Genomic DNA, 22,440 nt, shown 5'->3' with positions numbered 1-22,440 from the left:
AGAGAAGTGGCCACATTAACTCGATTCTTCCTGCTGCTCACTTGCTGCCTGTCACTTTGTTTTCCAGATTAGCTTAAATTCACTTGCTTTTAAAACACAGCTCACATTTAGATTTGCTAAACCTCTCTGAGTGTAATCCAGGTTTTTTTTTTTGGAAGAAAAGCAAACACATATAGATGAATTTGGTGCCAGTTTTTACTATCCATGTGACCTCTGACAGTGTTGTCTTTCACGTTGGTCATTCAGCGATGTGCCATCTGGCAGCCGACTGCTGTAATTTGTTCTTCTAGCATGAGGTGGCAGCTGAACTCCAAAATACCCCAGCAAATATGCCCATCTGCCAGCAAGAGAAGCAACTTGGAGATGACTCTTAGCTGTCAACCTTCCTCTTGTTTTGATTCCACAACAGACTCCGTGACGACTTTGCGCACAGTTAACACCTAGTTAAACACAATCAGTTGTAGTGACAGCTGTAACAGGCCTCAGCTGTAATAATCTGTCACATGCCAGGTGGGAGAGCAAAGATCACCACAAAGTAGTTCTGTTCTCCAAAATATTCATATTTGCAAAACCTGCTGGTGTTTAACAAGCAGAAAACTCCCGAGTACAGTAGAAAGTGTCGGTTCATTTGTGTCGGTTTTAACTCGCGAGCTAAATTTAAAGAATATAGATCTAGTGAGGTAAAAAAATACAGCTGCAGTCAGTGATGCATGTCCTCTCCTGAGCAGCAGAGAGGCCAATCAGCTGGGCTTTATGTTATAATGTTCGTTTAATTTCCCCGCAGGCACCTAAAAAGTACACTCATCGATAAATATAAAAAGACAGCGTGTGACAGATGATGTAATTTCTCTCCCGGTGATCATTTTCATTCCCGAAATATTCAAGAAACGATTAAAAGTCAACATACAACTTGGCTCCAGTGCCTTTATTAGTAAAGTGCTCAGCCTAGAAGTACATTCTTAATTACTAACATGCAATACTAAAAACAAACAAAATGTCCGGGCCTATCGATAGCATGGATGAAGACGACGATATTCTCATAGAAAAACAAAAATGTTCAAGTATACACACAGAACTTCAAGTAATGCACACCTTTTTTATATATATATTTATATGTATAAACACAAAATACAGAATTTCAAGTTGCAAACGCAGAAAGTAACATGGCACATTCTCTGACATGAGAGTTAGCGGAGGACGGCAGCTCGTGGTTTCTACAGTGGGTGCAGTTGGTGTCGTTACAGTACATTCTACGGGTTTTTCTTTTTTCCACAAAAGTAATCCGACTAGAAATGCAGGTCCTGTATATAGCTGTGTGTGTGTCTTAATTCATAAAACATGTACGATTTAAAAACTGCTATGAGCTGCGGTTGTCATAAAGGTCGCTCGAAACCATAGTAACCTGAAACCCTCGCAGTTCATTTACACCGGATTTATGTACATAATCGCCTTTGAAATACGGAACCACATTGTGCTGAACTGCTTTGAAAGGAATAGTTTGACGTTTTGGCAAATATGCTTATTTGATCTACACCGAGAAGCCATTTATCACCATGAAATAACTTCATTTTTTTTTGGCCAGTTGGGGCTGTAAAAACAAGATGTGAGCACAACGTAAGCAGCTGACAGAGTAAACAGAGCAATGCAAGATTATTATTCATCATTATTGTGTTTCTGGCGACTGTAACTCCAATATTCACTCTCTTTTTAGTTGGTTTCCATCAGCTCCTGAGGGAATTATCTGGCTCTTAAGCTGCTAAATGCTCCACCGCACTGTAGTAATTATATCATTCTTGTTTCATTTATACAAAAAAAGTATAAAAATGTCTCGTTCCATTTTGACAGGTGTCATGTGCCTGATTGTTTCTCTCACTTGCACCGTATAGCCTGGCTTTTAAACACTTTTAAACAATGCGGTTTGGCATTTTTACACTTTGTTTTTTGTGCAAATCAAACAAACAGCATATCAGATGTTGAGCTGAAGATGTTCCTGCAGCTATTTCCCCATTTCTAGTCTTTAAGTGTGGTATTGATCCTCTTATCTCACCTTCTACACAAAAACAAACGAGCCTATTTGCCAAAAATGTCGAACCATTTGCTGATTTCTGACCTCTAGTCGTTCCAGTGGGGCGGCATCTCTAATACTCAAGCAACTGTTCACACAATACAAAATTACTGGTAATCTCTATATGCATAGATGGGAATTCTGATGGACTTTAGCTACCTACGGCGCAGTAGTCAGTGGGTCCCGCTTTTTTTACAGGACGGCAAAACAAACAAACAAAAAAGCTCTGTTGCTCAAAAAACAGAGAATAGAATGAAGCAATTACACATATCTAAGACGAAAAAAACTGGTCATCATGTCATCGCTGGACCTGCCCCAGCACTACACATCCCACCAGGACTCTTCCATGCCTCCCCAGTCCGATCCCAAAATCTTTAGCTTTGAGGAGAGAGCTACCCGTGCCTGCAGATGTTCAGGCCAGCAGCTGTGCTCTCCTGTGGGGGCTCAGACAGTCCTACCAGATGTATCCTCCGTCGTCTGCCTCGCCCTCCTCCTCTTCCTCCTCCTCCGCCTCCTCCCCGTTCTCCTCTGCCTCCTTTTCCTCTTCGTCCTCCCATCCCACTCCGCTCCCAAAATCTCCAGAATAACCCGCCACTTCATCTGGCAAAGGCAAAATATTAGTAATAAACCGTTTTCTTTAAAGACAGGAATCTGGGTCAAAATGTAAATATTTCATTGGTTCGAGCAGTTAGATTTGCCAACTCTCAATTTGCTTTTGGACTCTTGTGTAGACAAAAGAAGTGATATAAAAATGGGATGTTAGACTCTGGAGAATAGTGTTAGTAAAGTCTAACATTTTATATTATTTTGTTCTTTGATGAGACTAATAACGAATATACAAATTTGCTGCAGCTGTATTTCCGATTCTGAAATCTGCACAGGTTGTTGAAAGGGTGCAGAAATATTCTTTAAACTCTCAAAAAATAAAAGAAGGATCAGAAATTTCTAATTTTTGCAAGTTAAGACACTTGATTGTCAGTATTTCGAAGAATTAAAACAATGAAAGGAAGGTCAGTGCACTAACTTAACCCTCTGAACTCTGACACCTACTTATGGGTCTGGAAGGCATTTTCATTCTTAAAAAAATCACCAAAATTACTAAATTTATCAGAGTAAGAAACTGTAAAAACAGAAAGACATTCAGTTTTGCAGTTCTCCAGAAAACCCAACCAAATCTAAGCTCAGAATCGTGATATGTCATCAAAATCACTTCATTCTCCATCTCATTAAAATGTGTTAAAATTAAAGTGTGTGCTCCAACTAGATTCTGTTAAAAAAAAAAAAAAAACAGAAAAAAGAAACAGTGTTTTTCAGCAGAATAATGACCAGAAGTTATGTGACTAAAATTCAGGGGTTTTTCAGCTGAACTGCAGGCAGTGTTTGCACAGAGCAGAGTGTGGAAAACAAATTAACCCTGTAAACCCACTGTTGCAAAAATACAACATCAGTTTTATTATTTTTTTTAAATTATTTTTTGCTTTTATTATTTTATTATTTATCCTTATATTTTTATTTATTTATATTTTTATTATTTTATTTTATTATATTATTTTTATAATATATATAAATAATAAATATATAAAAATATATATTCTTTATCATTAATATACACAATAAAATAATAATATGATAAAATAAAATGTTTTTATATATATATATATATATATATATATATATATATATATATAATTTCTTGCTATTTTTTTCTATAATTGGGCTTTAAAGGGGTTAAAGACTAAATAACTGTAGCATCACCACTTTTCAGTACTAATCACACATGTATCCACAGAATGTTGCACATGCTGATTCCAGGAATTTTCAATTTTTATAAAATAAACAATCAAAAATGTTCTAATTTAGTTTATTCCTATTGTTGATTTATGGCTCTATTGATCTGTTAAACTGCACAAAAGGCACTTAGCACTTTTCTTCCTTCTATCCATGGTTGTGTTGTTACCATGGAGGTGGAGGACTTTATGTTGCAGCAAGTAAATAAAAAAAGAAAGATAGATGCAATTACAATCCACCTAGAAGCTGCTTTGGGTTAAGAGAGTTAGTTGCAAAGAGTTAAAACAAGCTGATTTTCATTAGAAACCAGATTAAATAATCTCACTACACCAATAAGGTTTAATAATGTTACATTTTGTGTTCGATTTTAAGGGCAGACAAAAAACTGGCTAAATAAGAGGGAGATTTTCTGTGTATTTTCGGTGTTCTGTGCGAGAAGTGTTTGTTTGCCTCTTACCACAGTCGGGGTTGCCATGGATTCTGGTGCCCATCATCTCCCCGCCGTGCTGGTCGACGCACCAACATTCCCCTCGGCTCTGGTCGCACTGCACTTTCCTGTAGTAGCCGTCCTCGTCGCAGCTGGGAATGTACATCCCTGCAAAGACGCATAGCCGCTCCTTGAATATTTACACCCTCAGCAGACGTACAGTAGCTGCCTCATGCTGATGCCTGAGATGAGGGCGGCAAACAAGGATGCCAGCACGCCTTGGTGAACCTGTGATAAGACTATCAGTCTGGATAGAGAGGCAGCTTTTTGGAAGGGAATACCATGGAGACAGAGAAAGCATCCCCCCTGTTTGTCTTACACAGCCATGCATATGCTGGTGGATGGGAGTTTTTTCTACAGTATGTTGGAGTGGCATGTAAAAGCGTAGTGACAGCCCCGGTGACAGAGCTCCACTGTTTCAGCCTCCCCCAGGACACTCTTGTCAAACCCGAAGCGAAGTTCTCTAACAAGCACCACCTCCTCCCAAGCCCGGAGAAAACAAGAGAAAACACAAGAAGTGAGACGAGTGGGCTTCAGGGATGGAGGAACAGATCTGTGGGTTTCAGACCCGCAGACAGAAAAGCAGCTGTGTTGGTGTGTGGAGCATGCTGGGTAGCTGCTGGGGCGTGGGGGTGTCTCGCGGTGCCAAAGGGCTGCATTAGCCTCACTCTTTCCCAAAGCCAGCGCTGCCCTCTAATCCCCCCCAGCCTGATTAGGGCCTAATCCCGGCCGTGTGCTTGTGATCTCTTTAATGAGCCTCCTCCAGCTCCTCGCCTGCTGCTCCAGGCGCTTTGTTACATAAGTTTACCCAGAGACCCCTGAGCGAGCGTGAGGGCAAACAGCAGCGAGATCAGGGGTGTAAATTTATAATTTTACAAATTTGCAATCTGCAGTTAATGTCTTCTCTGTGATTTTTACAAAGTCGTCCTGTGGGCCGGACTGGACCCTCTGGAGGGCCGGTTTTGGCCCGCGGGCCGCATGTTTGACAATAATTTCTAGACCATGACAAATTGTTTTGATCGTAAAGTAAAATACTAGATCACCATTCTTTTGTTGTTTTCTGCCTCATTTTTTGTAATATTTTGTCTTGTTTTTGTCTGACTTTTGTCATGTGTCTCATGTTTTTGTCATTTTGTTTCTCGTTTTGTGTTTCCTTGTTGTCTTGTTTGTGTTTCTCATTTTTGTCATTTTGTGTATTGCTGTATTTGCTGTTTTGTGCATCGTTTTGTATTTTTTTGTCTCACTTGCCCATTTTTTTGCTGCTTTAAAACTTTTCTGCCCAATTTTTTTGTCTTTTTTTGTGTCGTTTGTCTCAATTTTTGTCATTTTGTCTCATTTTTTGTAATATTTTGTCTTGTTTTTGTTGGTCTTGTCTTTTTTTTTAGTCTTTTTTTGTCATTTGTCTCATGTTTGTCATTTTGTGTTTCCTTTTTGTCTTGCTTGTGTTTTTGTCATATTTTAGTCATGTTGTGTTTTCCTGTATTTGCTGTTTTGTGTGTCGTTTTATCGTTTTGTTTTTTGTCTTGCTTGTGTTGTCCATTTTTTGTTGCTTTGAAACTTTTTATCTAATTTTTTGTTTTGTGTCGTTTGACTTATTTTTGGTCACTTTGTGTCTCAGTTCTGTTACATATTATTGTCTTTTTGTGGTTTTAATTGTCTGACTCTTGTCGTTTTGATCTTAAAGTAAAATACTACATAATTCAGTTCCAGATCCTCGTGACTGAATGCGTTGTTCCTTTGTAGACACTCCGTGATCTGGAAGTTGTAATGTGTAAAAGATAAACTGATGTTGCTGAAATTGAATTTATTTTTCTAAAGAAATTTCAGGTTGTTCATAATGTTTTATAAAATCCCGGAATGTGAACATTTTCAGAATGTACTTTTTTTGCACTTAAACAAAGGAAACATTTGGAGTTTTGGTTTTTCATATGTTACTATACTGTGATTAAACTGGTGCAGCACACTTGAGACCACATTAGGCTGAATGTGGACCCTGAACTACAATGAGTTCGACACTCCTGAGCTAGATGGTGCAGCTCCCGGCTAACTGTGAGCCGTGGCGTGGCTTCTGCAGTGGGTGGATGACAAAATGTGTTTTCTATGCAACTATAGTCTTTAAAAGACTTCAAATTTACATTCAGCTTTCAAGAAAAATGTCTTTTCATTTTTTTTTTTTTTTTTTTACCAGGCTTCTTCTTGGCCGCCTCCTGCACTTGGATCCTCTCCAGCTCAGCGAGGCACGGCGGCTCTGAGAGGAATCAAACAAAAGAAAAGAAAAAAAGTGATGACAGACGAATACCTTTAAAACTGCTCTCCTCAAACTTTATCTCAATCAATGCGCTTCATAATTACACTTTTTCTGCGCGCATCGATTTGTTTAAGAAGACTTATATTTCATTCCCTGGAGCGTGATCGATTGTGGAGAGCCGAGGTGAAAGAACATATGGATGCAGTCGGAGAGTGACAGGGAAATGAGCCGCCCCTCTAGAACAGATAGAAATAGAAACAAAGGAGAGAAAGGCACTTTGTATTGACCCTAAAGGCAATAAACCTTTCCCAGTATGTGTGGATCTTCACAGAAATGTGCCTCAGTCTTTGCAGCTGTATCGGCTTTCTATCAACTTGCTTTGCAGACATTTGCAAAAAGACTCCGGCCAGTTAAACAAATGATAATAATGGTCAGACATGAGAATTATTTACACAAAAGGCCCAAAACTCATCTGTCTTTTAAATTATTCATGTTGATAGCAGACGAGGGGCATTATTGATCATTTAAAGTATATGCAACCGAAAAAAAACAAGTGTAAATCAGTTTATTTTAATTGTGAATTAGAAAACGGTCACTAAAGCTTTGTTTGCACCAAACTAAACCAATTCACAAGACGCCACGAGAACTTCTTGACATCACTGACAGGTCAAGAATAAATGAAAATCTGTTCCAATCACAGTTTGGAATAAAATTATATTTTTACAAATGTGGTATAATGTAAAAAACGTTACAATTTAATTACCTGGGTTGCAGTACTTTCTAAATATCAGCGCCTGGGGATCAAAAATTGATTAGGGAGCTGCTGTAATCTGTCACAGGCAGGTTAAATGCTCAATCAATGAGATAATCAGTGTGCAAATGAGGTTACTTCCAGAAATAAAAGGTCAAACGGTGCAGATGTTGCACAGCTAAAACGTGAGATTAGGTTATGGGCGAGATAGCATCCGTAGAGGCACTCCATCATTTGATATTTTACAACATGATAAGTTCACATTAAATGTCAGGAACATGGACACACACAGATGAATTCCTGAGCACACTGGGCGTTTTTTAACATGAATTCCAAGAATCTCGGATGATAGCTCTCTGACTGACAATGTCGCCGTGCAAAGACGGTGGCTTTCAGCTTTAATGCAGCTCAGAAATGAAGCTTTTGTTCTTTAAAAGGAAGGAAATATTTTCTCTCTTTCTTCATCAAAACAGACCTTCATAATTTCACACCTACATGCAGCACGATCATGTGAGCACCTAATAAAAGAAGCACTTAAAGAACTAGTATAGAGAGTATGCACGCACTAGCATTTGCCATCTGCATTCTCGTTAACAAAAGGGAATAAAATCAGCAAACAAATCTGTTGTGGCAGCTGCACAAATCAATTCATGGCTTCTTTTTCAAAGAATAACTGAAATGGTTTTGCAAATTGTCCTTAACGTAGAAATAAAACCTGGATTGTGGGAGAAAGTTGCGACCAGAAAGTTGTTGGTTTCAGTCAGAGTGAAGGTCACGAAACAAAGAAATGAGCAGTAAAAGAGGCTGCTGAGCTGAAGAAGTGGCTTTAGGGGATTGGTTAGCTGTTAAATCAGGTGAGGACTGTATTTCCTGTAGCGCTGTGGAGAGACTGAACTCAGCTGTGGCCGTGAAGACAAACTTTTGATTAGCCATTGTTGGATAAACGAGGTCCAGATTTGCACAGCAGGAAAACTGCTAATCATGCTGGAAATACTGTCAGAACCTGCATATAATGACGAATGAACGGAGGGAGAAGTCAAGCAGGATTTTCTACCGTAAGGAGAATCTGATTTCAGGTTGTAAATTAGACTAATTAACACAGTGTTTCTCATTTCAGTATAAATGGTGGGTTTTTGTCACTAATGACAATTTCTGAGAAACGTGGGACACATTTCATTTAACTTTGCACAACTTTCATGTAATTTGACAAATTTTGATGAAAACCACATTTGAGTTGTGTAAGGGCTGGAACCAGGTCAGTTTCACATCCATCCAGGTGTCTCAGTCTAAAAAACGAAAAATGCAGACAGATTTCAAGGCTTTTTGGACAAATTTTTGGCATTCTGAACAACTTTTATGTCATTTTGAACTTTTTTTTTTTGAGACATTTCAAGTATTTTTGGACAGTTTTCATAAATATTGGTGTTTTTTTGTCACTATGGATAATTTCTGAGAAATATGGGACACATTTAATTTCGTTTTAGACGACTTTCACATCATTTAACTAATTTTTAATGGATGAAAAACACGTTTGAGTTCTGTTAAAAGCTGACCACTTCACATCCAGTCTACAAGACCAAAAAATGCAGACAGCTTTCAAGACATTTCGGCCAAATCTGAGAATTTTTATGCCATTTTGAACATTTTCTTGAGTCATTTTAGAATTTTCAAAGTATTTTTGGGCAATTTTGCACATTTTATGAGTCATTTGGTGTTTTTTTTTGTCACTATCAACAATTTCTGAGAAACTGACAGGACTTAAATATGACAATTTCTCAGCTTAAAAATACTGCCTTTTGATGCAGCCAAACCCCTTTCTGCCAAACTGATTGTCTCCTGACTCTAGTTGCTCACAAATATTTGAAAAAATGTTCAAAAATATTCTTTTTAGGTGCCATTACTTCACTGGTGTCCAATGTGTTGCCACATTTCAGTATCTAGAAACCACTGACTGCTTCGTACGTCATCTGGTGGTCTTTTGTTTTCACAGATGATCCATTACTTTATCCTACTTCCTATCACTCATAACCATTCTGCAAACCACCGTCAGTGAACCCTGCACTTCCCTCTGACGTAACTTTGCTTTTATTTTACCCGTTTAGACCCAAAATAGACTCGGCTCTCTGCAGCACTTCTTCACTCACTTTCTCTCCAGAAGCAGAGGCACCACTCCGCCGTAGACACCTTCCCATCCTTGTAGCTGTCGCAGGAGTTGAAGAAGGGTCGGATGCAGACTTCATACTTGTCCAGATTAATGGCAGCCAGCTCAGCTTGGTCCAGATACAGGTCGCCGTTGGTGTCCAGCCTCGAGAACATCCAGCCGATGGAGTCCTTGCAGCTGGCGACCAGACTCTTGTCCAGCACTGTCAGCAACAACAGCGTTAGTTTCTGTTTTTACTACAGCTCTTCACACAGACAATTGAGCTGTAAGTTCTGAGGTTGCAGAGAATAAATAGACTACAGCTGCTTTGTGAGATTTCTAACCGGAAGCGGTGCCAGCTCCAGGTTTGCCAGAGTTATTCTGCTTTGCGTTGCCATGAAGGAGTTGGAACCAGTCTCTGAGGCGGTCACCCAGGTCTGCCAGGTCCTGGCCAGTGCAGCTCTCTAAAGGGAGCAAATAAGGGAATCCTGCTATTCAAAAGCCTGGCAGAAGCTTGACAGCAACCTGACTCACTTTCCCTAAAGGCAAACACGGGATCAGTACAGCTTTACATTGCTCTGACTGATGTGAATGAAAGGCACAGTTTTCCCTCACAGTAAAACGGTTGATCTCTGTTGTACTTTCATGCTGTGATTTATTTAAGTGCGTGATTTGCTAATCAAAGAAAACATTATTTTTCAATTAACTCTGTGGCAGTGAATTGCTGCTATCCAATGGAAATCCATTTACAGTTTCAGGCTAAGCACTCATTCCAGGCTCCAGATGAAAAACAGAAGTAACATTTCATCCCTTTGATCAATCGGTGTTTTCACGTGCTCGAAAGCATGGACAATCAATACTGTTTGGCTGCAATGACAGAAAGTGTATACTCTAACTGATTAATTACTGCATGATTGAAAGACCAGTTTAACCGCATGGGGGATATTTGGCAAACGGTAATCTCTGAAATTGGTGAGTATTGATCCCAGATATCGAGCAAGCTTTGGGTTGATTGGTTCTGTGAGAAAATGTGAGTCTTATCCTTCAGATACACCACAAAAAAACATGTTTTAAAACAGCTTGGAATGCTACTTTTTGAACAATGTACCAATAATTGTTCTGATTTTCACAGTTTTCGCAGGTAAAATCACAGAAAAAAGTATCAAATTACATATTTACTGTATAAAAAAGGACATCTAACATCCACATCTAACATTTGTATTTTTTTAACAATTTTTTATTCTTTTTTTATGTTTGACCTTAAAATTACACTATTTCTACACAGCAAAAAAAATCATGATTTTGCAGATATTTGCCATTATTTTTAAAAAATCCATACTTGAAAAAATTGCTGAAAAATTTACTGAAAAATTGGATTTTAGTTGTATTGTTTTAGGAAATTTTCTTGCTTTGTTAAAGTACAGATAACATCGATCTAAGCAAACTGTAAGAGATGTCTACATCTAAAATCTGTATATTTACAAATCGTAATTTGCTCTTTTACATTTGACCATAAAAATTACACCATTTTTTATATTTATATATTTTATACATGTATACATTTTATATATGTATAAATTCTTACAGACATTTGCTGTTATTTGAAAAAGAATGTATCCATATTAAGAATTTTTAAAAAGTAAAGATTTTTTCAACAGCTGTTTTACGCATATTATTAAATTACAAATATCTAGCAAAACCACAGAAAAAAAGTCTTAATTTACATGTTGACTGTCAAAACAAAAAGGTGCAGCATGACGTCCACATTTGAAATGGGTATTTTTACAAATAGAAATTAGTTCTTTCATGTTTGATCATAAAATACACTGTTTTTACAGTATTTACAGATATTAGCTATTATTTGAAACAAAAATAGTAATTTTTAAACTGCTATTTCACAGATTTCCTGTATGTGTTAAACTGCAGAAAAAAAATGAATAAAATCACAGAAAAAAGTATAAATTTTCCTGTTGACTGTAATGTCCATGTTTTAAATTTGTAATTAAGTGTGAAATTGTACTGAAATCCACCAAAATATGATTATTTTACACATATTTCTTGTTATTTCCACTGTTTTAAAAAAAAAAATAGTTTGTGAATGTTGCAGTATTCCAACATTTATCCACATATTTTTTCTGGCATGTTTGCTGCCAGATTTTTTTTTTTATACAGGATTTTTTTGGCATGCCGTGTGGCCACCAGTGTATCGTAACTTTCTTTTCTTGAAAGCTCGACTCATGAAAGGGATGAAGCAGACAGAGAGAAAGGTGAATCCCCAAATGAAGACGCGCAAATAAAAAGGAGAGAAATAAAAGGCACTTTCCACGTTTGGTGTCAGCGTTTGTGACGGTAACAGGAGTCGTGGCGCAGGGGCAGAATCCAGAACACATGATGCTCAGGTCTTTGCCTGTGAGGCAGGCCTGCTGCTCCAACTTACACTGTAAGAACAGACAGAAAGAGGCACGGATGCAGTTAAAATATTTATGGGGGTGACCGCAGGAGAAAGAGATTGCTCATTCAGATGAGACACTGCACTTAGAGAAAGGCAGCAAGAATGAGCTGTCATTTTCCGCCGTCTTCTCATGCAAGGTCAAAATTAAAAACTATACATAAATCAATAAAGAATCCTGGCAGTGGCCGGTCTACAGTGATGCCGCTCAAAACAACGTCAGTCATTAATCATATGGCCGCACTGAGCCTTTGCACTTGTCCTCCCGCGAGCAGTGATGAACTGTGCTGCCCTGCTGCGCCCACGTATATGTCAGCGTAGCAGGAAACAGCACTTGACTGGACTCCTCTCATTATTTAAAACAGTGACACGGCAGCTTTCTATTCCGTGTCAGGGTTTCTGTGATGCCAGAAGTCAGTAATAAAGCAAAAAGAAAAAAACGATCTAAGTGTAAAGTGCTTTCAAGGACAGACACCGGGTTAGAAGATTTGCTTTTACCTCTGAAGCGTAGTTGTGTCCATCAGAGCCGCACACAGGTGAAGAAGCAACCACAGGACAAGGCTTGCAGCTGCTTTCATGAGCCTCCAGCTGCCCCGACTGTTTGACTCTGAGCATCAGAGGGGAAACAAAGGAAAGTCTGAAATGAACTTAATATCCAGACAATCACAGCTTCACTACACAAATTTCTCAGGTCCTTGATTGGTTGTGTTTGTGATGTTCACATCACTCACACATTTCTCACAAAACACTTAAAAAACATAAAGGTGCAAACTGCACCCAACATCGGCTCCTTGCAGTGATTTACATATTTCAAGAAATAATGTTTTGGATTAAAAAATGTAATGAAAATTTGCATCTTTTTGAGTTGTGACATCTTCTAATGAAATTAGGTTCACCCAACAAACTATATTAATCTAGGGGAATTACATTTTCCTCTGCAATCAAACTACTTTTATTTATCTGTCTTAACTGCCTGGATTTGTCCACACAAGTTAAGATAGGGGAGGGGATTTGAAAACATGAACTCAAAGTGAAGAAAAATGAAGTCATCAAGGCAATTTCAAAGTTGCCTCAACTCAAATTTAGTTTTCAAATCAACTACTGCAGACATTTGAGTTTTAATTACACATAATACTAGACAAATGCAAGCAAAAGAAAGAATAGAATAGAATAGAATAGAATAGAATAGAATAGAATAGAATACTTAATTGATCCCCAAGGGGAACTTCTGTTTTTTTTGTATTTTGGAATAGAATAATATGCCAGTACAATATAATTTGTCAACGCCACCAATTTAAATAATGTTAGCAGCTTAAAAGGTTAATCAGAATTAGTAAATTAGATTTATCTTGTAGCCATGTACTTAATTAGGTCCTTTGAACTCCTGAGTCTCCCGAAAAAAATAATAAAAAAAAGGTTTTGATATGTGTAGCATTTCTGGCTCCCTTTCATTTTGAGAATTTCAAGAATTTGCTTCTGGATTATTAAAGTTCTATCTTCTGTTATCTTATCCTACATTTAATATTTTGCGTTCTGCTCACACAGAAGAACACATTACAAGATCAAAACTTGGGATTTGGGAAATTATGAGATTTCTCACTGTTTTCTGATGTTTTATTGACCAGACGATTCATTGATGAAATGAAATGAATCATTAGTTGCAGGTCTAACCTTATGCTATTACCCGTCACCAAATCAAATTAAACTGTAATGAAAATGGAAAACCTTCAGCACTTTAAAGAACTACATTAAGCACACTTTAATGTAGCCTCCCCTAAATAAAGAGGTCTTTCAACTGGAAGAAAACTGTTCTGCATGTATTTTTCTAAATGTAGAGTGGCTTGCACAGTAATGGTTTGAGCTAAATGGTATTAGCATGCCAATGTGCTCAGAGTGACAATAGTCTCATGTTTAGCAGGTGCAATGTTCCCCATGTTCACTATCAGTGAACAGTTTGGAGTGTTAACACGCCAACAGCTGATAATTAGCCACAAACACAAAGTGCAGCTGAAGCTGATGGGAGCTGTTGAGCCTTAAATTAGTCATAAACAAGGTGATTGCAGTTCATTTTGATGGCGACCTGAATGTTGAAAGCAAAATGAATCCATCCAGTAGTTCCTCTGAGGTTAGCTACAAAGAGCTAATTAGTCCTAACCTCAACCTACAGCTGCTTCTGGTGGTGATATTATTAGTTATGGAGGCATAACCTGAAATACGTGACAACTTGACCTGCTGACAGCTTTTAATGAAAAGCCAAAGGACAAGCCGCCTTGGCACAACTCAGAGAATGTGTGAAGCAAATTATAATAGCTGTGGTTGAAGAAAAATCACAAAAAAATCATCCTCATGGTGGCTCCAGAAGAGGGTGCATGTGATTTGAATCAGAAATTTCCGACAGCCCATCGAGTACATGTTGAGATATTTAAGAAAAGAAGATTTTACGTGCTTGTACTGCATGTTTTCAGTTGGTTATGTGAGAAAGATACACTTCTAAACTGAACCTTGTAAAATAAATGCAATGGAATGTAAGTGGACACTGTTCAGGAAAGACGGGTTGAATTTTGAGCAGCAAAAGCTAAACTCCATTCCACAGCCCTCAGAGGCAGCTCCTGGGTAAAAACTTGTCTGCATGTCGACACATCCTGAGTTTTAAAGTGAGAAAATATGCTCTGTAATTTGAGTGGACTGACTCTCCTGGTGAGATCAAACAGAGTTACAAATTTCCTCTAATAAGTCATTTTTTTTCTTCAAACTAATCATTTAATACACCCTGCAAAACAAAACAAGACATTTTCTGATTACAGCCAACCACAAAGTCATATTGCATCTGTTAATATCTGAGCGCTCGGCGTGTAAAATTCCCCGTGGTTGCTTTTCCTCTCACACGTTGATTGACTTCATGTTCGGTGAGCGTGAGGCTCCGCCGTACGACTTCTGAGGCAGCTACTTAATGATGCTGGGATGGTTTAGCGCGGTGGCGTTTGTGCTTATTACCCATTATTCGACACAGTCTCTCTCATCTCTGGAGTGACTCTGTAAATGAAGCACTTTATTGAAAAAGATAAATGCCTGTCGCCGCAGATAGACTTTGCAGGTAGTAATAATTCACTCCATTAATTCTTTTCAGCCCGCAACCCTGCTCATTTGTTTTTCAGGCAAAGTGGAATGAATGGGCGAGGGAACAGATAAATGCTTTTCTGCTCAGGTTTACTATAAAGAAGTAAAAAGAATAAAGAAGGTCTTTGTGAAGGAGTCGGAACATAAAACAATGTCACACGATGAACTGTGAAAGTTTTCTAATACGCATTTTGATTGCAACATCCACTTCTGCGTCAACTTCCACGGATTAATGCGATGTGTTTTCGAAAGCTGCCCTATTATCGACACGGAGTTCAGTGAAGTATTGTTAAGGACACAGTCAAGTACACGGTGTCCTGCCGTTTGAGCGGTTAGAGATGTAAGTAGACTGTTGCTTAGTGACGCATGACAAAATAGATATTTCCTCCTTTTTTGAAATGGTGATTGATTTCTGCGTGTCGTGTCGTGGCAGGGTCAAAAGCTCCTAAAAATCTGCCACAAAAGTGGCTTTCAATTGGCTCCAGAAGTTTGAAAAACGTGGACATATGTCAGTAGATGTGAGCTGCCACTGAGGAGTTTCCGGTTCTTAATTATCCCCTTCACCTACTCACCTGCTGCCTGCATTTTAGTCATTTAAAACAAAAATCGGCATTGAAATTATAACCCTTTGAATGCAAATTTTGTAGAATAAAGTCTGCTGATGAACTTTTTTCTACTCTTGCTGCACTGATAATTGTAAATATAGAGTCAATCTCTCCGATTGTGAATTAGGGCTGCACTGTATTGCATAAAAAAACACATTCTTATTAATATTTTGGTTTTTCAATAAATAAACATTTTTCAAATCTTATTCTGATGCTAATCTGTACATTAGCAGAATTGTGGCAAAAACATGGAAGTCATAGAAGTACTTGGTTTATTAATGTGTAAAAGTGCAGTTGTGATAAATCTCAATATTGATCAAAAAAGATAATTTGGCTATAACCGTGCTGCCCTACTCAGCTGTACAGAAATACATGGAAAAAATAAGAGTCCACCCTTGTTTTCTTCAATTTCTTGTTCATTTTAATGCCTGGTGCAACTAAACGTACATTTATTTGGACGAATATAATGATAACAACAAAAATAGCTCGTAAGAGTTTCATTTAAGAGCTGATATCTAGCCATTTTCCATGTTTTTTTATGATAATAACCAAAAATCACTTTAGTTCTTACATTAGTAGCTATGGCATTGTACTGCCAAAAACAGTGATTTTAGGCATTCCATGTTTTCCTTTCTGTCTGTTTTAGTCACATAATACACATTGGAGTTAGTACTTGATTAAATATGCCTTTGTAGCTTCACAGAAGTCTTTTGTTTCAGGCATTATGTGAGAGCTGACAGCTTAAGTTGTGCTACAGCTTGAATGAAAGCAGGAAAACACTTTAGGGCTTACATGTTCAGTGCTGCTTATGACATGAAACGGCCTCTTCCATGCCCTGGGAATACAATTAAGCTGAAGCATGTCAAATAGGACATAAAGTATTATAAAATCAGCTGCATTTTGTTTATCGTGTTCATTGTATTCTTCAGATAATACACCTTTAGTTGTACCAGGCATGAAAATGAACAAGAAATTGAAGAAAACAATGCTGGTCTAATATCTTTTTCAATGTCTGTATATAGGCTGCAGAGAGGATGACCGTGACCAAAAACGGGTACTCTGTGAGTGGTGTGCAATTGTTGCCACTACACAAGGTTACACAACTTTCTGTTTGACCGTTATATACAAATCAAATAACTAGTATATAGCAATATGAAGAAAAACAGTAAGTTTATACAAGATTAATTAAATTACTCTATTTGAGGAGAATTAATCACCCTGGACTGATTGGGGTGACAAGCATTTTTTTATAAAGATGAAAAATGTGTGAATCACTTGTAACCTTCCTGGCATGGTGGAATACAAGCAAAGGCATCTGAAATATGTTTTGCTTTGGATGGCATTCAGATCTGGCTTGTCATACAGAGCTTTGTGGTGCTGATTTAAACGGCACAACAGATTACTTAAGTTGCCTTGAGTCGAGGCGAAATTGCAAAGCACTACCAACAGAGATGCTTTTCATAAATGTCTTTCTGTAGCTGAAATAGTTCTGTACAACTGATTAATCCAATACAATTGATTGAAACGATTATTTTGATACATTTTAAGCTCATCACTAGCCCATTTATCATAATTGCTTTCACATGTAAATAAAGAAAGAACTATCATCACTTCCATGTTTTGCCACAACCCTTCTAAAATACAAATGTGTATCAAAATTAGATTAAAAATAAGCTTCTTCTTCATCTGAATTCAGAGCATCTCCTACTGACTGCACCAAAAATCTATATTATAATTTACAGATTTTGCCTCAGCAGCTCACATGCAACCTCTACTAGAAGCTGTTAGTCTCCACTCAGTTATCGCAGCAACTCAGACAAGTATGTGACCAAAAACTGCTTTCAAAAGAGAGAATTAAGGGGTTCTAATGTCAAATTTACCCAATCTGATAGCAAGTTTGTGCTGTTTTCTGTGAGCGAACAGCAGTAAAGGTGTCAATATCACAGTCGATCATGTTCATTTAATTGTGCGATGCCAAAAAAATGAATAATATTCCATTTATCATGCAGCCCTACAACTGCTGTTACAGTTCTTTTTAGCAACAAAATCGTCCTTTTCAGTCTTTCCTGTTTCTTGCTCATTTTGTTGTGCACATGTGGAGCCTGCATGTCAACAGATTCTGTCTTCCAAATAAAGAAAAAATCTCAAATCCTTTTAATCACAGTAAATTACAATGTGGTCTATTTGAGTTTTTGTGTAAATTAGCGATGGAGATGAGAATCGTGCAAGTTTTCTCTTTGTTTCAAAAATCAAAAAAACTTTTAACACCATATATTTGAATTAATTGTGCATGCACACATCTCAGTGTCTGTGCATAGTGTCAAATTCTCCCATGTCCAGTCAATCTGCTGCACCTGCCACCTGAAACCCTGACTTTAGATGCATCCTAGATACAGGTTACAACATTAGAATATATTCACATTCGTGTTTCTAGCCACCAAATAAATATCCAACCAATATTTGCTTCTTTTATCTGTGCGTTTGATCATATCCTGAGGGAATTATTTGCCTTTTTAGCTGCTCAATGCTCCAATGTGTTCAACATGTAGTCATTAAGAGTCTGTTTGTGCTGTTGGGCAATTAGTGGATTAAACAGAGCTTTTTTTTTTTTTCTGGAAACAGCTGCCCACATCTGAAAACGACAGAACAATGTGACAGTTTTGTGTCAGTGAACCAAAACAGTGAAATAATTGACTGAAGGAGGTTTGTCTTTGGGAATTCATCATAAAAGTACAAACTACACATTCACCACATACTTGCCTTGTTATTAATTGTTAAAAACATACTTGTTATAGCAGCTTTTGTGTGCTTAGTGTTAAAATTGTCATTGTTAAGCTGCATCAGTTTGTGTTATTAGTGGATTTTATTCGCTTGAACAGTGACGGTGATTTGCAGCCATTCTGGCATCGGGTTTGTTGATACTTGCAGCCTTTTGCCAAGTGTGAGATAATACAGCTGTCTGAAAGTCTCCAAGTCTCAACTAGAAGCCTAACTTGAGTGATTTTGTATTTACAGTCTGTGCAATAGGACATGGAAACAGTGTAGGCATCGATTTGCAAAGATGGGTTTGTTGTGGTTTGGTCCAATTTTGAATGGGAATGCATGAAGCTTGATGCACATGTTAGAACTCAGCAAAGAAGCTGATTAAGGTCTTTTCGACTTCTTTGTATCTGATGCTCATACATAAGAATATGGTGCTGTTTTGCATTTGAAGAGGAATTTAAAATCCTGCGAGCTAATTCATTCCTGTCCGCCTTAACTACATATATGTATGAGTTCACAAACTGATGATCCGTGTAGTTTTAAGTAATTAAACTAAGTGATAGTGGCTCCATTATTAATTAACATTGAGTCACGGGACTTCATGATACATCATGCATTAGATCATGAGTCATGTATTAGTTAGGCATCCATTAATCATAACGCATATACCCTTAACATTAAATGTTATACTAAACTACCAGCTCTTGCTTCTGAGTCTGATAGAAGCTGATTTAATTGCATGTGAAGCCGTGTATATGGACGACTTTGAATCTTGAATGAGGTACTTTTACTTTGAAAAATGTGTGATTGAATTTATGTGGTTAATTTTCTTTTGAGTCAGTTTCAAGCTGTGAAATTTTAAAAAAACATCTAATATACTCAAAAATCTATATTCACAATGCCAAAATTCACTAAACTCAATTAAGATCTCAAGATTTAAGTCAAGTAAAGTGCTCCTTTTAACTTCAAATTAAAGTTTTTAGATATTTATGCACCTTTTTGCCTCTAAATGAGTTTCCTAATTAGCCATAGCTCAACATGACTAATTAAACATTCTTCTAGATATCTTTAACACATTTTCTGCATACAAAACAAGCCTCTCTCTGATTTTAGGACTTTAAACTCCTCCTACCTTTGCTCCAGTTTCTTGCGATTGACACACATGGCCCTCTGGTAGCCCTGAGCAACGCACACCTTATGGCGGCTGCACTTCACATTCTGGCACGGGTCCTTGGTGGTGTCCACGGCTGCGAACATAACAAAACAAAACCAAAAACAACACCCAACAATGTCAATCACACCTGATGTGTTTAAGGTGTTTTAATTCTCCATTTTTGTCACCTCCAGCAGACAAATGCAGAGCTCCCAGCTGCTGTTATTTCTTTTGACAAGCAGCATGTGTTCAGGAGATTGACGGCAGAGTACAACAACACACACAAACACACACAGACACACAGCGGCGGCAGCAGCAGAAGACGGAAAGCTGCTATTTTATGGGCTGCATAATCAAGTTATGTGTATTTACACCATTTAAAATTATCTTTCATTCTTGCAAAACTATCTCTTACACAGGCGTACGCAGTAAAAAATCACGGAATGTGCAATGAAAAATAATTCTAGCGGCGCGCACAATGAGTCCATTGATTTTATAGTCGGCGCTGCTGAAAACATGGACGCCTAGCTGTCATTAGCGAGGCAGCCCATCGTCAATAGTACTGCCTGCAGTCTCCAACGGCTGCCTCTGATTGCGAGAAAACCTGACAGCCCTGATTGAGCATCTCTTTCTCCCAGCTTGTCACATCTCACTTCCCCCGTGTCAACTTATCACTGTCTCTCCCCAGCTTGCTTTTTCTCTGTCTCTCACAGAAAAACACTCCATCTTTGTCTTCCACTTTCCCTCCATCCTCTTTTTTTCCTTGCTGTCTCCCTCCTTCCCTTCCTTTCCCCTACACCTCTCCCCATCTTCAGAGAGTTGAATGGTTCAATGCCAGCCTCGTTTCCACCGACCGACTGAGATGGAAATAGCTCTGTGTCCTCCACCTTCCTCATCCAGTGGTCAATGTCATCCGAAAGTGGATGTCACACCGTCCCAGCCCATTTGCCTCCTCTGCCAGGGGAAAGGCCTCCCTCGGAAACAAAATTTTTTTTAAAAACTCGTAGGCTCGGATAGATTTAAGAGTGAGTGGCGAGTGGTGGCTGCTGAGAGAAATTTAAGCTGTGAAATCCTGAGTCAGCTTTGAACAGCTGCTTTGTAGTCAACACGGTCAACAGACGAGGTGGCTGCCGGCCAGATCCCTGCAAATCTGGCGACTAGGTGATACTTTGATGCTACAGGCGGGAGGTACGAGGGAACAGTGGTCTTTTATGGAATCAGTGGATGACAATACAACTGTGAGAGAATCAGGAAATACTGTGGTGTTTTCTGCACTATAAGACCATGTCTGAGCCCAAGCTGGTCACTGGAGTTTATAAAGAGTCTGGCAGCATTTCCGAGCAAGCTTGTCCTCCACGAGCCTTTCTAGCACAAAGTAGTTTTCATCATTGACTAGAAGTGGTTAGTTTTGGTGGCTTGTCTGTTCATCTAGTTAGAGCAGCAGGGTAATTTTAAGATCCAACTGTTTCAGATACTTTGAACCCATTTGAGACCTCACAACTCTTGCTTTAAACTCTGTACCTTCATGGAAACATCTAATTATTGAGTAAAATTATTTTTTTTTACATTTGCCATCACCGATAAGAAAATATCAAGTTCTGTACTAGTGATCCAACTATTCATTCTCAGAAAAATGACTAAATCGATATCTTTTAACATACTACTGGGTTTTGGTACCAGTCTATCTTTGTTCCAACCCTCATTGATGGCCATGAGGTCTGGGTAGTGACCAAAAGATTAAGGTTCAAGGAGTCAAAATGGACTACTGAAATAGGGTTCAGCTTTGGAGATAAGGTGAGGAACAGCAAGGCTGGACTACAGTTGCTGCCCCTTTACATTTTAAAGAGCCAGCTGAAGTAGTTCAGGAATAAGATTAGGAGGAATCTTTGGAGGATTTCCAGGAATGCTCAGCTGGAAGGAGACCTGGAGATAGACCCAGAATTTGTTGAAGGGATAATATATCTCATCTGGCCTGGGAACACCTTGGAATCCTCCAGGAGAAAATGGAAAATGTTGTTGGGCAGGTTTATGTCTGGAATGCCCTGCTCAGTTGGTACCACCAGGAAAATGGAGGGATGTTGGGAAAAAAAGGATGGATGTTGGGAAAACAATGGATGAATGCTGGAAAACAATGAATGGATGTTGGAAAACGATGGATGTTAGGAAAAATGGATGAATTTTGGGAAACAACGGATGGCTGTTGGGAAACAATGGATGGCTGTTGGGAAACAATGGATGGATGTTGGGAAACAATGGATGGATGCTGGAAAACAATGGATGGATGTTGGAAAACGATAGATGTTAGGAAAAATGGATGAATTTTGGAAAACAACAGATGGGTGTTGGGAAACAATGAATGGATGTTGGGAAACAATGGATGGATGTTGGGAAACAATGGATGGATGTTGGGAAACAATGGATGGAGGGAATAATATGGAAACAAATCCACTCCTCATCGGTAAATCAAAGGTAATATTTCAGTAATCTACTGTATAAACGTAATTGAAACTCAAATTCGACAACAAAACGTAGAACTTAAGGCTACTTTTGAAGCTTTAACAAACAGTTGAGCTCATAAGTTTACGTACCCTGGCAGAATTTGTAAAATGTGCTCCATTCTTTAATGAAAACATGAATGATCAGAGCAAATACAATTGCATGACAATAAATAGCTTTGTCTGAACACCAGGCCTAAATGAAAGAAAAATGTTTCCATTAATAAACATATTTGCTAAAAAAAAATAAAAGACAATATTTCACAAATTTGGCCAGGGTATGTAAACTTATGAGCACAACTGTAAGTTTGTCTGTACCTTGTAAGACACAACCCACAGATGGCAGGAAGTCAAAAAATAATGCTTTGATTTTAAAACT

General features: G+C 38.2%; 1 protein-coding gene across 1 annotated transcript in view; it reads right to left on the bottom strand.

Annotated features, from left to right (window-relative positions):
- Positions 1-898: 898 nt before the first annotated feature.
- Positions 899-22,440, bottom strand: part of LOC110949120 (SPARC (osteonectin), cwcv and kazal like domains proteoglycan 2) — a 57,030-nt gene continuing 35,488 nt past the window's right edge. Inside the window, exons 4-11 of the mRNA XM_051939347.1 lie at positions 19,546-19,660; positions 12,427-12,535; positions 11,799-11,917; positions 9,824-9,939; positions 9,484-9,702; positions 6,526-6,588; positions 4,311-4,448; positions 899-2,665 (exon numbers count right to left, since the gene is read on the bottom strand). Coding sequence (XP_051795307.1) covers positions 2,520-2,665; positions 4,311-4,448; positions 6,526-6,588; positions 9,484-9,702; positions 9,824-9,939; positions 11,799-11,917; positions 12,427-12,535; positions 19,546-19,660 — 1,025 coding nt within the window. The 3' untranslated portion in view covers positions 899-2,519. The remainder of the gene's footprint in view (positions 2,666-4,310; positions 4,449-6,525; positions 6,589-9,483; positions 9,703-9,823; positions 9,940-11,798; positions 11,918-12,426; positions 12,536-19,545; positions 19,661-22,440) is intronic.

The sequence above is a fragment of the Acanthochromis polyacanthus genome, chromosome 19 (genome assembly GCF_021347895.1).
Source record: "Acanthochromis polyacanthus isolate Apoly-LR-REF ecotype Palm Island chromosome 19, KAUST_Apoly_ChrSc, whole genome shotgun sequence".
Lineage (NCBI taxonomy): Eukaryota > Metazoa > Chordata > Actinopteri > Pomacentridae > Acanthochromis > Acanthochromis polyacanthus.
This window is presented reverse-complemented; position numbering and strand designations above follow the sequence as displayed.